Here is a 16408-nt window from a genome sequence, read left to right as displayed (position 1 = left end):
AGTGGGAGAGGAGTTTCTCTGACAAAACAAGCTAAAGTTTATGCTTCGGCTCAATGAATTTGTAGGAGAAATGAGTAGAATACTTAAAAACAAATAAAAATAGGCTATAATGGCTTACCTGGATGTGACTGTCTTGTAGTCTGATATAAAAAACTCTCCGACAACGAGCAAAGAAAGTATTTAATTTATTTAATTGCTTTATTTCTTCCAAAAGAATTAAAATGAGGAGAATAACTCTTTGTTTGTCCATTTTCCCGCTTCTTGCTTGGCGCTGTCACGGTTGCTAGGCGACAGCATATGAGCAACGGGTAAGGGAGGGAACTGAAAGAAGGGTAGGCTGTCCAAATTCACAAACACCGACTTCCGGGTTTTGCGGACGTCGGAGGATCCCTCCTCCTTCAACCGGGTAGGAAGGATCCTTAGGAGGATGCAGACCCTGAATTTGGACACAGCCAGAGTCACCACAATCACCTCAGTCTCCACCAACGACACTCACCAGATCCCAATCCCCTGATTTCTGATCACCGCCACCTGTCAGCACTAATCATCAGCACTATATCCCTGCACTCCTTCCGTTCACTCACTGTCTGATCGCAAGCATTGTATGTTGACTAACCTGACCCACTTACCTTTTGTCTACCTACCAGTTGCCCCCGTGTTCCTATCCCCGTTCTCCATCGCTCCTGTGCTCCACCGTCTCCACACTCCGCTGTTCCCTCTGGATCCCCTGGATAAAGGAACAAGGACATTAACACTCAGATAAGCCCCAAGAGACTTTCCAATTCCCCGCCTGCTTACCCGGACTTACTGCTCATCTCATTCCCCTCTGCTGCTTTTCAATAAACCTGTTGTTTGTATTGCACTTACCTCTGTGTCCCGTGTCTATCTACTGACAGCAACAACCCCTCTTCCCTACCTCACTATGAGTCATAGTGTAAGCGTAATGTACTTCACAGCAAAACTTTAGCATGCACATTCAGTGACATACTCAGCCTAATTTACTGGAACCAGAAGAGTCAAATTACTCTTTCTCCTCCTTCAGCTGTCTTTTCTCTTAGGAACAGAGACCGTGCATTCAGAAAAACAATGCTTTTTGTGTTCTTTCATAGAAATGTGCATAATCACATAATCATGTACATACCAAACATATGCAATTTCAATTCCCACCACTCATGCAAAGTAAATGGAAACTTGCTTTGCTTATCCACAATTTACAAAAAAAAATAATAATAATTACACTAGTTGTGCATGCCATGGCAAGCTTCACTGTTGCTATTGTTCACAGTTAGGGGTTTTCCAATCCCCTAATCATCAGTATTAAACTTGTCATATATTTTTGCATTATGAAAGATATATCTCAAATTCTGCAGCTTGTTGGGGAGAAGCATGCAATTACTTTTCTAATGTACATTCAGTGAAAACCCTGTTAAATTTACGGTAAAAAGGCGACTGGCTGCCAGATATTCACTGTAAAATTTACAGTGGAAATGTCTCAGGTATTATGGATGGCAAATTGGCATCTGTATATTTTATAACTTACAGCCATATATTCCATTAAGTGACGTATTGTCTACTTAAAATCTGCTTTTAGTTTAAAATGTGCTTATACTGTAACTACCATAATAATAATACAGGTGGTAAAATAAAATGGCACATTCCTGTTCATAAAACGTGGTCAATACTCATATGTGGATGGTGCGCAGATCATGCACATGAATAGAAAAAGCCATAAGGGCATCACAACACTAAAATAATGCAATAATCTAAGTAAAAGAAAATGGAACACAAAACACCTTAATGTACTCTACTGATAATAAACATGAAAAAAATATATATATACAGTCATGGCCAAAAATATCGGCACCCTTACAATCAGAAAATGCAACACTTCTCTCAGAAAATTGTTCCAATTGCAAATGTTTTGGTATTCACGTGCTTATTGTTTTTGTTTGCACTGCAACAACAACGACAACAACAAAAAGCAGAGAAGAAAAGTCAAACTTGATAAAATTTAATAGAGCTCAAAAATGGACTGGACAAAAGTATTGGCACCTTGTCAAAATTGTAAGAAATAATCGCTTTTCAAGCATGTGATGCTCCTGTAATTTGTATTTAGACAGTGGGCAATATAGTAATCACACTTGCAACCAGTTAAAATGGAGAAAAGCTGACTCAACCTTTGTGTTGTGTGTCACACTGAGCATGGAGAAAAGAAAGAAGTGTAAAGAGTTGTCTGTGGATTTGAGAGAAAACATTGTGGAAAAACATGGACAATCTCAAGGCTACAAGTCCATCTCCAGAGATCTTAATGTTCCTGTGTCCACTGTGTGCAATATCATCAAGAGGTGTACAGCCCATGGCACTGTAGCTAACCTCCCTGGACATGGACGGAAGAGCAAAATTAATTAAAAATTACAAAGGATTGTTCGAATGGTGGATAAAGAACCCCGATTAACTTCCAAACAAATTCATGCTGATCTGCAGACACAGGGTACAACAGTGTCAGCTCGCACTATCCGTCGCCATCTGAATGAAAAGGGACGCTATGGTATTAGACCCAGGAGGACACCACTGCTGATACAAAGGCATAAAAAAGCATGACTGGAGTTATGTGAAAAACGTATGTGACAAACCACAATCCTTCTGGGAGAACATACTGTAACAGATGAGACAAAAGTAGAGCTTTTTGGTAAAGGACATCATGGCACTGTTTACAGAAAAAGAAATGAGGCCTTCAAAGAAAAGAACACAGTCCCTACAGTCAAACATGGTGGAGGTTCAAAGATGTTTTGGGGTTGCTTTGCTGCTTCTGGCACTGGATGCCTTGACTGTGTGAACGGTATCATGAAATCTGATGATTACAAAAGAATTTTGGAGAGCAACGTAGTGGCCAGTGTCAGAAAGCTGCGTTTTGGGTCATGGGTCTTCCAGCAGGACAATGACCCGAAACACACTTCAAAAAGCGCTCAGAAATGATTACAAACAAAGTTTTGAAATGGCCAGCAATGAGTCCAGATCTGAATCCCATAGAACACCTGTGGAGAGATCTCAAAACAGCAGTTGGGAGAAGGCATCCTTCAAATCTGAATGACCTGGAGCAGTTTGCAAAAGAAGAGTGGTCCAAAATTCCAGTAGAGAGGTGTAAGAAACTCATTCATGGTTACAGGAAGCGATTGATTTCAGTTATTTTTTCCAAAGGGGGTGCTACCAAATATTAAGTTAAGGGTGCCAATAATTTTGTCCAATGCATTTTTTGGGTTCTGTGTGGAATTGTATCAGATTTGACTTTTCTTCTCTGTTTTTTGTGTTGTTCCAATGCGAAAACAAAAAACAAAAAAACAGTACCAAAACATTTGCAACTGCAACAATTTTCTGAGAGAAGGGTTGCATTTTCTGACAGAATTGCAAGGGTGCCGATATTTTTGGCCATGACTGTATAGGCCTATATATAAATTATTATTATATGAGTTCGCTTGTACCTTTTACTGTTTTTCTCCTGAAATTATGTTAATTCATAATTTTTTCCTTGCAAAATCTATATTTATTTAAAGTTTCTAATAGTAAAATTACAAATAATGCACTGTTTTCACTATATGTATACACAAATTATTTTTTTCAACTTTTTTTTTTTTTTTTTTTTTGCCTGTTGCAACTATATTTTTCATCTTTTTAATTTTATTTATTTATTTTTTTTAGCTTGAGACTTCAGTGACTTAAAAGAGAGACTAGCTTAAGTGTTCTTGTGTTGTCACCGGGGTCTGGACAATATTTCATTATATTTTTAATCCATTTAATTTTAGTTTATTTTTTTAGCTTTAGAATGTGTGTTCTTGTGTTGTCATCAGCATCAGGACATTCAGCTGACGGATAATAGATAGGGATAGCTCTCTAAGGTATTATAGACCTCCTTGAGTTGACTCATTGCTGCTTTAAATAATGGTTAAATATGGTTGTATTGCCATCACTGTCCACCAGATGCCAGCACACAGTCTCTACTTTAAGTTTAGTATTTTTACCAAGACTTAAGAAGAAAAAGAAAAGAAAGATACAAAGTGATTTAGCCCTGGGCATGGTTGGTGTTTATAAAACAGATACACCACAGATAATGTTTGATGGACAACAATGTTTAGCATATGGACAGTTGACAAGCCTTATACATGGAGCAGTTCGGACAGATACATGGAAGAGATGATGATGAACAGATAGACAGGAGTCTAGACAAGAAGGAAGGGAATGTAGGTTAACTTCAAGAGAGGGAACATCTAAATTATAGAGGAGGGATGGGAGCTCCTTGAAAAGAGATTTTGTGTATATGTTGTCAAGACTGGGTCAAATAATGAATCAAACTTCATCTGTAGGGTGCATGTGTCAGTCCTGGATCCAGATCTATCAGTGTGTGCAGATTTGCTTTGCGTGATTGCGCATGTATGTTTACATGTGCATGAGTGTGATAAACAACATATACATCATGCTAATCACAGCTGTCTAAATCCAGCATGCAACTTGTGCTTTAGGAGGGTATGTAAACCACTGCTGTGCGCTTGTGCGTGAGGATCAGTGAGCCCACCGCTGATATAAATCAGTTCCCTAGTGTGTGTATCAAACCGGCCTCCTCCTTTGCTCAAAGTAGAATTGAATGAGTACTGTCGGAGAGAGCCTTCAAAAAGACAACAAAATAACAAACATATCGATCCAGAGGCCCCTTTCCAATTGCCTTTGTGTATGTGCACATGTGCATGAGAAAGAAAATTGAGGTTATAGGGTTCAGAGTCCATATTATTGCCCAATAAAGTGGTGTGAACATGCAAGAGAGTCGACAGGTGGTCCTAATTATCTCAGTCTCATTATACAACCACATTTATTTGAAGACCCAAGTACAACAGAGTTCCCAGAAAGATCATTCACAGGGCAGCAACACTCCACACTGAGGTAATGACCACCTCGTGTGTATTCCCTATCCTGGCCTAATTAAGGGACATTTGGTTTGAACACAGTGAACACCGCATTTGAAAGTATCATTCAGGCTCTATTTTTCAGTAATGACTGAATAATGAATGTCAGTAGGATTATTAAAATCGGCATGGACTGAAAATCGTGCAATTGCAAATGCATGTTATAGATCTTATTGTGAACAAATCATCCAAGTATGTACTTAATTTTAACTCAATAACTTTAGTGACGTATGCCAAACTTCAATAATTTAGTCAACAAACCCACCTCTTTCTTTAATTGACTGCAAGCTTGCTTCCATCCAATCAATAACCATTGAATTGAACCAAGAACTGAACCAATATGCACATTCCATGGAAGTCCTGAAATAAACAAACAACCAAAAAACAGATAAGAGAGGACTATGATGCATGCCAGCTTGAGCAATGAAAACATCATTGAATTTTGTGATTGTTTTTTGGCGATTTTGTCATTTTGTAGGGGGAGGGATGGAAGGGTTTTGGCACAAACTTTGCACATACACCAGCTTTTCCATTTCTATTTCTATTTATTCATTGGCAGAAGCTTTTATCCAGAGTGACTTGGAAGACGTAAGTGATTCATCCTAAAGAGCCAGTAATATGAGACATACTGCTATACAAATTTCAAGGTTAGTCAGAGAAGTACAGACTAGAGATGAAAGTGAGACATAGTGAAAGATATCTGAGCATCATTGTCTTGGTATAAGAGGCAACTGGCAGCCAGTGAAGCAAGACAAAGAGGGGTATAACATGCACTCTCTTTGGCTCATTGAAGACCAAATACGCTGCTGCGTTCTGCATCATTTGCAGAGGTTTGATAGTGCATGAAGGAAGGCTAGTTAGAGCACTGCAGTAACTTATGGGATGCTTTCGTACCTATCAATTTCCAGTCATTGAAGGAGGTGGTTGACAAGCTCAAACCCTCATTTTGTTCTAATGATATTATTCACCCATGAAGATTCCCAAAATTAATCATCGATTCAATTGGACCTGGTTTGGTGTCTCTTACCAATAAGTGTCTCCAAACTGGCTACGATCACTACCCTGCTCAAGAAGCCTTCACTAGATTCTTCTGTTCTAAAATTTTTTAAGCCAATCTCTGTTGTACCTTTCATTTCTAAGATTTGCTGGATCAACTTCAACATTTTCTGACAAGTAATTGTATTTATGAGGTTTTTCAGTCTGAAACTCTGATCACAGCACTGAGTCTGCCCTTTTGAGAGTGTTAAATGATATTTATCTCTCCACTGACTCTTTGGTTCTTATTCTTTTAGATTTATCGGTCGCTTTTGATATTGTAGACCACTCCACAATATTATCCAGACTAGAGTCCTGGGTGGGTCTAAAGGCTACCTTTCTAAATTGGTTTCAGTCATACCTGTCGGACAAAGTTTTTAGTGAAGCTGCATGGGTAATTTTACCTCTTCCCCTACACCTCTATCCTGTGGCCTTCTGCAAGGTTCTATCTTAGCACCTTCTCTATTTTCTCTCTACATGCTACCTCTGGGCTCTATTCTACGAAAACATGATGTGTCTTTTCATGTCTACGCGGATGATACTCAAATCTTTCTACCAATCAAAAGAAACAATTCTGCAGCGATTACCTCTCTTCTGCAATGTTTAGAGGAGGTTAAATCATGGCTCGCCCAAAATGTCCTCTTACTAAATGAAGACAAGACCGAAGTAACTGTTTTTGGTTCTAATGAGAATTCTCAGTACGCCTCGATTTGGACAGTTTATTATCGTATTTCGGAAGGAGATGGATGACGTTATGGTCTGAACGTACGGTGGCCGAGAGAGCTCAACGCGCTGCAACTTCAGAAAACACATGCAAATAGACAAAACACCAGCAAATCAAGAAAACATCTTCATCATTTTGACAACACATGCGCTGCAAATGCTCACAACACATGCAAATTGAGAAACGCTGCAAATCCTCACAACACATGCAAATTGAGAAACGCTGCAAATCCTCACAACACATGCAAATTGAGAAACGCTGCAAATCCTCACAACACATGCAAATTGAGAAACGCTGCAAATGCTCACAACACATGCAAATTGAGAATTTGCAGCGTTTCTCAATTTGCATGTGTTGTGAGCATTTGCAGCGTTTCTCAATTTGCATTTGTTGTGAGCATTTGCAGCGTTTCTCAATTTGCATGTGTTGTGAGCATTTGCAGTGCATGTGTTGTCAAAATGATGAAGATGTTTTCTTGATTTGCTGGTGTTTTGTCTATTTGCATGTGTTTTCTGAAGTTGCAGCGCGTTGAGCTCTCTCGGCCACCGTATGAACGTCCTAGTGGTGGATGTAACCGTATAAGCACTGTCCACATTACCAAAGCATTTATCTAAGGTTTTGTTCAGTCTCGTCGTACAAGTTATATACTGTACCAAGTTCGGTAAAACCGCTGATATTTCACAGTTATTAAAATCTCCAAGAAGAAACACTGGATCATCCACTGAGTTGCGCAACACCATGTTGTAACTGGCAACAATGCCCTCGGCTGCAAGTGAAAAATTTGGCCCAGGCACATAGACCAAAATAACAGTGATTTGTCCGAACTCTCGAGGCAAATAGTGTCGTCTGAATGAAACAGATAATAGTTCATAATGGGCTGAACAGCAGGTTCCACGCACCGTAGTATTGGTTGCCCAACTGTTGTTGACAAACATACATTGTCCTCCTCCGATGGTTTTTAAATTATTTCTGGCAGTCGCGGTCCAGTCGAATTAACGAATATCCCTCGAGGTTTATGTCATCAATCTCCTCCGTTAGCCATGTTTCAGTAATGCAAAGCAAGTTCGTCCTCTTGAAATCTCGATTATATCTCATTAATGCTACAAGTTCGGACATCTTGTTTTTAAGTGAGTGGGCATTAGTTAAAGTTATTGTGGGCAAAGGGAAACGGCTGCTATAACAGCTTCAATTCCTCTGGGAAAGTTTTCTACTAGATGTTGGAACATGGGGGCTGTAGAGACCTGCTCCCATTTAGACAAAAGATCATCAGAGAGGTCAGGCACTGTTGTTGAGCAATGTGGCTTGGCTTGCAGTCAGCATTAAAATTAATTCCAAAAGTGTGTTCAATGGGTGTCAGGTCTAGGCTTTGTGCAAGCCGATCATGTTCTTCCACACAGGTCTCAGTAAACTAGTTTTATATGGAGCATACATTGTGCACATGCAGGGAATTAAAAAGGGCCCTGTTGCAACAAAGTTGAAAGCACACGCTCTTGTAGCAATAAAGACTTGTCCTCATAGAAATTAATCAAACTTCAATTAGAAGGTCGTGTCCACATATATTTTGCATTGCAGTTCTATGCAACATGTCAGAGCACATGTACATACTGGCTCATATCACTGACTGGGACTGGTTTTAAGGATTTTTAACACAACCCTTTTTTAGTCAGAAAAAATGCAGTACAGTTATGTTGACTTCATGGTTCTATATATATTTGAATTAAAACTGCTTTGCTTATTAACCTCAGAATGGGCCCAGGGTGGGGAAAGCATATTCTTGGGTGGGATATTCCCATGTGGAGACGATTCTGATCCTGGCATCCATTGAGTTCCCATGTTAATGTGAGATTATACACAGTGGATACTCTTTTTGCCCTCCACTTTCCTTTTCAATGCTCTGACAAAGAACAGACATTAATCATAGCACACTGAGAGATTGTGTGTGTGGAAGCGTGTTGGCATATGTTTGTACTGTATGAGGGGCACTAGGAAATTTGGAAGTGAGGAACTCTGGCAGATAACAAAATGGGGGGGGGGGGGGGGGGGGGGGGGTTAAGAGGGAATGTGTGTGTGTGTGTGTGTGTGTGTGCATGTTTATGTGGTTTATGAGGACACAAATTTGCATAATGACATGGGTATGACAGAGGTATTACAATATGAAGGTGGTTTATGAGGACACTGCCTATGTCCCCGTAATTCAAAAGGCTTAAAAAACATACTAAATGGTGTTTTTTTGAAAATCTAAAAATGCACAAAGTCTCCTGTGAGGGCTAAGTTTAGGTGTAGGGTTGGTGTAGGGCAATAGCACACACATTTTGTTCAGTATAAAAACCATTACGCCTATGGAGAGTCCCCATAAACCACAAAAACCAACATGTGTGTGTGTGTGTCTGTGTGTGTGTGTGTGTGTGTCTGTGTGTGTGTGTGTGTGTGTGTGTGTGTGTGTGTGTGTGTTTGTACAGCTATCTTTGTGAGGACCGGTTTAAGTTTTAAACCATTGGAATGAAGATAAAAAGAGTAAAGTGAGGACATTTTGGCATTCGGTCCTCACTTTCTGAGACCCCTTTAAAGGCCTGTTTGAAGGTCAAGACTATGTTTTAGGGATCAGGTTATAATTGGGTAAAGGTTAGGTTTAATGTAAAGGTTTGGGTGAGGTGCTTAGTTCTGATGGGTAGGGTTAGGGTAAGGAGCTGCAGATTGCATTGTGTCAATTAATGTCCGAAATGTCAGTGTGTGCAAAAGAGAGATAGATAGAGAGAGAGAGAGAGAGCATATTGGACATGAAATCCCTTTCTCCTGCGGTATCTTTAGATACAAACATGACATTCGATATTTGTGAGCATATATGCAAATAACACACACAGACACACACATTTGACATATTGAAGACTTTCCTTGGATTACACTATCTTCTATCCCTAAAACTAATACTTGCAGAAACTCATATCCATTTTTTTTATACATTTTACAACATTATTCCTCAAGGGGACCATTAGCTGAATCCCAGAATGTGTGTGATTTTTTCCTATCCTTATTTTCTTGAATTCATAATGTAACAGTCAGAGAGTATCAAGCTGAGATAACAAAAACATGATAATTAGTTAAACAATGCTATCTTCTATCTGTTTATCTTTTACAATTTGTCCAACACTATACAATAAGATTCTAGTTAACATCTGTTAATATAGTAGGCATTATGAACTACCAAAGAAAAATTATTTTTATTAACATTTATTATTCTTAATTTCCACATATACTAGTTTCAACATTAATATTAAGTTATTGTAATAAAAATTAATTACAAATAAACTATATTATTTTTATATTAATTGCATTATCATAAATTCATATTTTTATAATATTTATTAATTAACACTAACATAGACCAACAAATGCTGTAAAAATGTCATTGTTAGTTCATGAGAAATAATGTAAACAAACTGAACCTTACTTTAAAATGTTACTGACCTATATTTTCTTTTCTTTCTTTTTTCTTTTATTCAAGATTTCATGTAAAATGTTTATTAATCTGTTTTCTTATCCTTGTGCGGAGATTTGGCCCTTAAAATGTAAGTAATATCTGACTCACACAAATGCACATGTACACACACACAGAGATTGAATAGATCCTGCTTTCACAGTCTAGCAATTAACATATATTATAGTCCACAGATCAAATAGAGAATTCTAATTAATTTGATCAGGATGAATTCATTGGCTCATACAATAGAGCAGGCCAAATTACAAAGCAACACCACATCACATTAGAGAACACACACACACACACACACACACACACACACAGGCATAGTAGAAGAGACGATAATCTATAAATAGCCAGGGCAGAGTATGACTCTCCAGGATTGGGTAGATTACAGCTGGACTGCTGCGTCTAGCCGTCTTTTTGTGTACATACAGAATTAACCATCCCCCTCCCTCAATCTCTCTCTCTTTCTCTCTCTCTTTCTCTTTTTCTCCCTCTCTGCCCAAATTTCCTCTTGTGCCTCACCTCCCTCCCCCACCTCTCCTTTGCCCCTTTCTCTTACTCTCTTCTACTTTCAATCTCATTCTGTTTCTTTTTTAAATTCTCAACCCCTCTATTTCTCTCTGGCTGAACTCAAGTAAAAACAGATTGCCCCTCCCTCTTTTCTACCCATTCTGCATCACTGACCTTATGACAAATACATAAAGAAACAGCCCCATGCATGTATTATACATGAGAAAGAGGGAAAAGCAAAGATAAAGACATCAGCTCATGGTAATTAAACGAATATGCAGGTCAGGATGGAAAGAAGGAAAGGAAAAAAGCAGAGTGATAGAGATAGAGTGGGCGGCAGTGATCTCCAGATAACAAAGCCACTCCTCCTGTGTGTTTTTGCCACCAAGACAGAGGGAGGGACCAGAATGAACAGAATGACAGGAGAGAGAGAGAGAAAGAGAGAGAGAGCGTTTTCAAGTTTTGAGAGCCTCACAGGAATATCCTGTGGCGATATCGCATGATTTTCCAGTATTGCGGTAATGAGTGTTTGTGCGAGCTGGGTTCAGTGGTCAGGGCAAAAAGAAAGAGAGAGAGAGACATCTGTACTACATTGTGGGAGTTACAGTTGCGGCAATAACAATGAAAACCTGTATGACACACACATAAATACACACAAAAATCAACTTTGCATTTTCAGTTCTCTGTGAGATTAAGATTTTGAGCTACAGTATTATCTACTACAAATGCACCTAAATAAAATCTTTACACATTTTTAACCCCAATAAAGTGCATAAAATGAATATTATACCTATAATTTGTGATTATAACTACATCAGTGGTATAATAAGTGCAACTTTTTGACACATTGACTCGCAGGCTAAGAGGTAAGACACCCTGACTGCACAAAGAGAGAGAGAGAGAGAGAGAGAGAGAGAGAATGAGAGGGAGAGAGAAAGAGAGGGAGGGAGGGAGCAGCATGAGTGGAGAGAATCAGCAGCCAGGAAAGAGAAAGGAGAGAGAGGAGGAGAGAATGTATGGTGAAAGGCTAGCACTTCCTTGCTTGTATCCAGGGCCTTTGTGAATAAACCATGGGATGTATCGGCTCTCGAACCCTCAGTAAGACCCTCTTCTTTTCTTCTACTTTCCGGCAGGGTGCACGTGAGCGGGTGTATTAAGTGTGAGGGGTAATTACAGCACCAGGAAGGGGGCTGCTGGTGTGTGGCTTGCGATTTTCGTTACACGTTTGGGATGTGTGAAACGAATTTGGCTGGTGGAGGGAAACGTTGAGTTAAACGTCTGAGCTGTCACATTGTGCGTTTACTGGGGTGTGCGGACTCATGTGTGTGGATTCCAACCCACATCTCTTGATTTATGCTACTGCATGGTGTCTGTGTGTGGGAGGATGAGATGATGGAGCGATGAAATGCAGTGATAGAGCTTGTTTACGGCGATTACGGAGGGCTAAAATTTCTACTGTTGGAGAGGCTCTTGTGGTATCGTGTTGCACATTGAAATCGTCTGGAAAGTGAGAGGGAGAGATAACAAACATGCTGAATTTCATTGCAGTGAGAGGGAGATTGAGAGAGGGGTGGAGGGAGAGGCGATACATGCAGGAGAACTGAGGGGAATGTGTGTGAGGGAGAGGAGGTAATCAGGTTGGGACCATCCTGAATCCGACACACACTTGACAAATAATTCCAAATGATCAGTCCTCGCTGGTTCGGTGGCAAAATTAAAATTCTGTCATCATTTACTCACCCTCATGTTGTTCCGTAACATAAAAGAAGATATTTTGAGAAATGCCTCAGTGTTTTGTTTGGTCTATCAATTGGAAGTCAATTGGTTGGTTGGTTGCCAGCGTTCTTCAAAATATCTTCTTTTGTGTTCTGCAGAAGAAAGAAATTCAGGTTTAGAGTGGCATGAGGGTGAGTAAATTATGACAGATTCGAGTCAAACATAATCTGATTTAGAAAGGAATTAGGTATTTTAAAAATACTATAGGACATCTCAAGAGGAGATTGGTTGGTAAATGTAGGCTTGACATTAATAGAATCATTTATTTTCCACTTATTTTACTACAGCCTGCAATAAATACACTTTAAAACCAGATTTTTCACAGCATTGATTTGGTGTCTTTGCTTAAAAGGTTTGTGGTATCAGTTTATGTATTCTATTGGTCTGACAGAAGATGTTTTAAAAGCAACCGTCCTATTTTGCGGTCAAATAAATATGATCTTAAATATTCTTATGACCTCAGCTTTAATTCTTGTAATGTACTCATTTCCATCCATCAATTTATTTATTTCGTTAGTTTTCACATTATTTATAGTGTTAAATTATTTTTTTATTTTTTTATTCTGTTTAAGGAAAAATAATGTAATAATAATTTAATATGTATAATATTTAATGTATAATACTTAAGAATGTTGTATCATACTAAGAATATTAATTGATTATTAATGAAGTAAAATACAATTGAAAAATAACATATTTCTTTCTAAGGTATTAATGAAGAGGTACTTGAGCCTTAAGAATCAAGCTATGGTTGGGAAACGCTGTTCTACACACTTTCCTGCGTTTTGACATTTCACAGTTTCAGATGCATTGTGTCATGAGAAGTGGTGCAGAACAAGCTGACTTTGGCCCAGAACAGTCATGCAGATGTTCAACATCAGCACTACAGTAATTAAACATTAGATGTAGAAACTGTGTCAAACTTCTCTTGCTGGGCCACCTGCCTCACATCCACACAGAGAGGAGGAAAGAGAGCGAGAGAGAAGCAGGGGGAGGAACGGAAGAGAGGAGGAAGGAAAAGGGAGGAGGGTTTGATAAATAGTGTTTATAACACAGCGCAGCACTAAAATGGAGGTCAACACGCTGTGCGGGACTGGTACACATTCTGTTTTGAGGTACATAATCAAGCGCCGGAATCAATTCAGCCGAACTACTTATGACATACTGTGAACCTCATTTGAATATGTGGTTCTGTACTATGAGATTAAAATCCTGTTTCCACAAACATAAATGTGTCTATCCCTCCGATGGGTCATCTGATGTGTCATCTATTTTTATTATTGTGTTTGTTTGAATAAATGCTGCAGGGGAGGCTTCTCCATTTAATTTCACTCAGAATTGTACAGAATCTAACAACAAATCATTGTTCATCAAAATTTCAAAACACTTTTAGAAAATGTACTCAAAATGCCCCTCCTGGTGAGTACTTACTTAAACACAATCAGTCAAGAATGAAAACAGTAGGGAATGTAAATCAATATATTGAACCTGTGCATTCTGTCTTATAGTGACAGCAGCCCAATATACCTGCTGCTATGCTGTTAATCTTAATAAAACAACAAAAGAAAAAGAGAATATTACATGCTTCTTTGGACTGGATAACTTTTGCAGCTTTAAAAAAGGATCAATGTATATTCAATATATATAGTTGAAGGCAGTGCCATGTTTTATTTTACATTTAATTATTCAAATTCTCTTCTATTTTGAACCTAAATACGCTACTTAATTAGCATCTTTGTCCTATTGTTTGTAATTTGCTTCTTTGTTTTTATTTTTAATAACAAAAATGGAAACATAAAATTAACTAACCCGTTTACCCGGTACATTTGCTGCTTTTAACTTCCGCTGATAAAGACTGCGTCTCTCAAAGAGTATTTCTTTACGCTGTTTTCTGCTGGCGCTTGAACACACTTTCCTTATTTTTTCTTAACAAATGGCCAAGCAAGCACAGACACTGACAAGATACGCGAGACAGAACAAGACCAAACACGAATATATATAATAAACCATCATATATATATATAAAATTGCAACTGCTACAAAAATAATTGTGATTACCAAATCACACAGGAAATGTTGAAATCCTATTGCCACAAAGGTCTGATTAAACATTTTTTGTGGTTTTGAAGTAGATTGTTGTATTAAATTGTTTAAAAATGTTTAATTTTTTTTTAAAAAGCAGGAAATATTTTATTTCTTGGCCTGTATGTCATGTGACCATTAACTAATGTCAAAGAACCCTGAATCATATGAATGTATTATTAAATTATTGAAATATAAACTTAAAATACTTAAAGGTGCACTAAGTGATTTTTGCCAAACGATGTTGATATTTGAAAGCACCAAATCAAACAGGCCCACACCCCAACAGGACCCTATTTTGAAATCTCCGCTCCACACAACTGTGGCATTACAAGCGAAGATGACACACAAGCATATTCAAACAAAAGCCAACACAGATAAGTTATGTGAAACAATGCTAAATCAACGTTACTCACCTATCAAGAAGAAACAACGCAACCTCGACGTCTGATTCAAGCCCTTCCCGCTCCTTGAGTTTCTATCCACCGCTGGAAAGCTGTTCCGATTTTTACGCGGGTCCTACCTCTTGCCTGATTGTAACCCTTCTTTTTAATGTTTTGTTCCTCTGATATTTTCCTCTTTTTTTATCTTACAATTCTTTCTATCTGTAGTCGATCTGCTAATATCCTTCCTGTACACTCAAATTGAGCGCTCTCTTCTCTCTATCATTACAAAACACGCCCCCTTACTGCTGATTGGCTGCAAGTGTGTTTTGGGACAATAGTCAGACACTGCGGTCAAAAGTGTTTTTCAAAAATTGCACCTAATTACACCTTAGTCTTAGTAGGGCAGTCGTGGCTTAATGGATAATTGGACTTGTAACCCTAAGGTTGTGAGTTTGAGTCTCAGGTCCGGCAGGGATTGTAGGTGGGGGGGTGAATAACCAACACTCTCTCCACCCTCAATACCACGACTGAGGTGAAACCCTTGAGCAAGGCACCGAACCCCCAACTGCTCCCTGGGCACAGCATTGGCTGCTCCGGGTGTATGTTCACTACTGTGTGTACACTTGGATGGGTTAAATACAGAGCACAAATTCTGAGTATAGGTCACCATACTTCGCCACACACCACTTCCCCTTCCCTTAGTGCACCTTTAAAGCAAATTTGTTACATCAAAGAGGTTTGGCTGACAAAAAAGTTTGGGAATCTGCCACTAGAAATTACACTTTTCATACACACACACACACACACACACACACATAGATAGATAAATGCAGACCTTGAGCCAAAAACTCATCACCCAACACCAATAACTTGTATACACTATATGGACAAAAGAACTGACACACCTTCTTCTTTAGAACAGAAAAATGCACTTCCAAAACCGTGGCAACAAAGATGGAAACATAATTCATGTATTTAAAAATTGTGTTTCCATCTCTGTTGCAACAGTTTTGGAAGCGTCTTGTACCCATATGTACAACTCATTGGTGTTTGGTGATGAGTTTTGGGCTCAAGGTCTGCATTTAAAGTCACACCAGAGGTGTTTACCTGAGATTAGGACTTGGCTTTCTGCAGACCAGTTCTTCCTCACTGACTGAATCAATCATTTATTTTTTAACCTTGCCTTCTACGCAGAGGCATTGTCATGTTAGAATAGAAAAGGGTCCTGTCCAAACTGTTGCTATAAAATTAGAAGCACATAATTCCTTAGAATATCATTATATGCTTAAACATTAAGATTTGTGCTCATGCAATGACTGAAGAAGTCAAACCTGTTCATTAGAAGGGGGTGTCCCAATACTTTTGGCAATATACATACATACATATATATATATATATATATATATAGAGAGAGAGAGAGAGAGAGAGAGAGAGAGAGAGAGAGAGAGACAGACAGACA

At 38.7% G+C, this 16408-nt stretch overlaps 1 protein-coding gene across 7 annotated transcripts in view; it reads left to right on the top strand.

Moving 5' to 3' along the window:
- The first annotated feature begins 11642 nt into the window (after nucleotides 1–11642).
- The window catches only part of LOC306877753 (protein FAM131B-like), a 57243-nt gene continuing 52477 nt past the window's right edge, over nucleotides 11643–16408 (top strand). For 5 of the 7 annotated variants that reach the window (XM_079429703.1, XM_079429704.1, XM_079429700.1 and 2 more), the window contains exon 1: nucleotides 11687–11803. In XM_079429703.1, coding sequence (XP_079285829.1) covers nucleotides 11776–11803 — 28 coding nt within the window. In that variant the 5' untranslated portion in view covers nucleotides 11687–11775. Of the gene's footprint in view, nucleotides 11804–16408 lie in introns of all 7 variants that reach the window. The other 2 variants (XM_079429698.1, XM_079429699.1) reach the window with 2 other exon arrangements.

The sequence above is a fragment of the Barbus barbus genome (assembly GCF_936440315.1).
Source record: "Barbus barbus genome assembly, chromosome: 12".
NCBI lineage: Eukaryota > Metazoa > Chordata > Actinopteri > Cypriniformes > Cyprinidae > Barbus > Barbus barbus.
The sequence above is the reverse complement of the archived record's forward strand: the minus strand, read 5'-3'. Positions and strand labels throughout refer to the sequence as shown.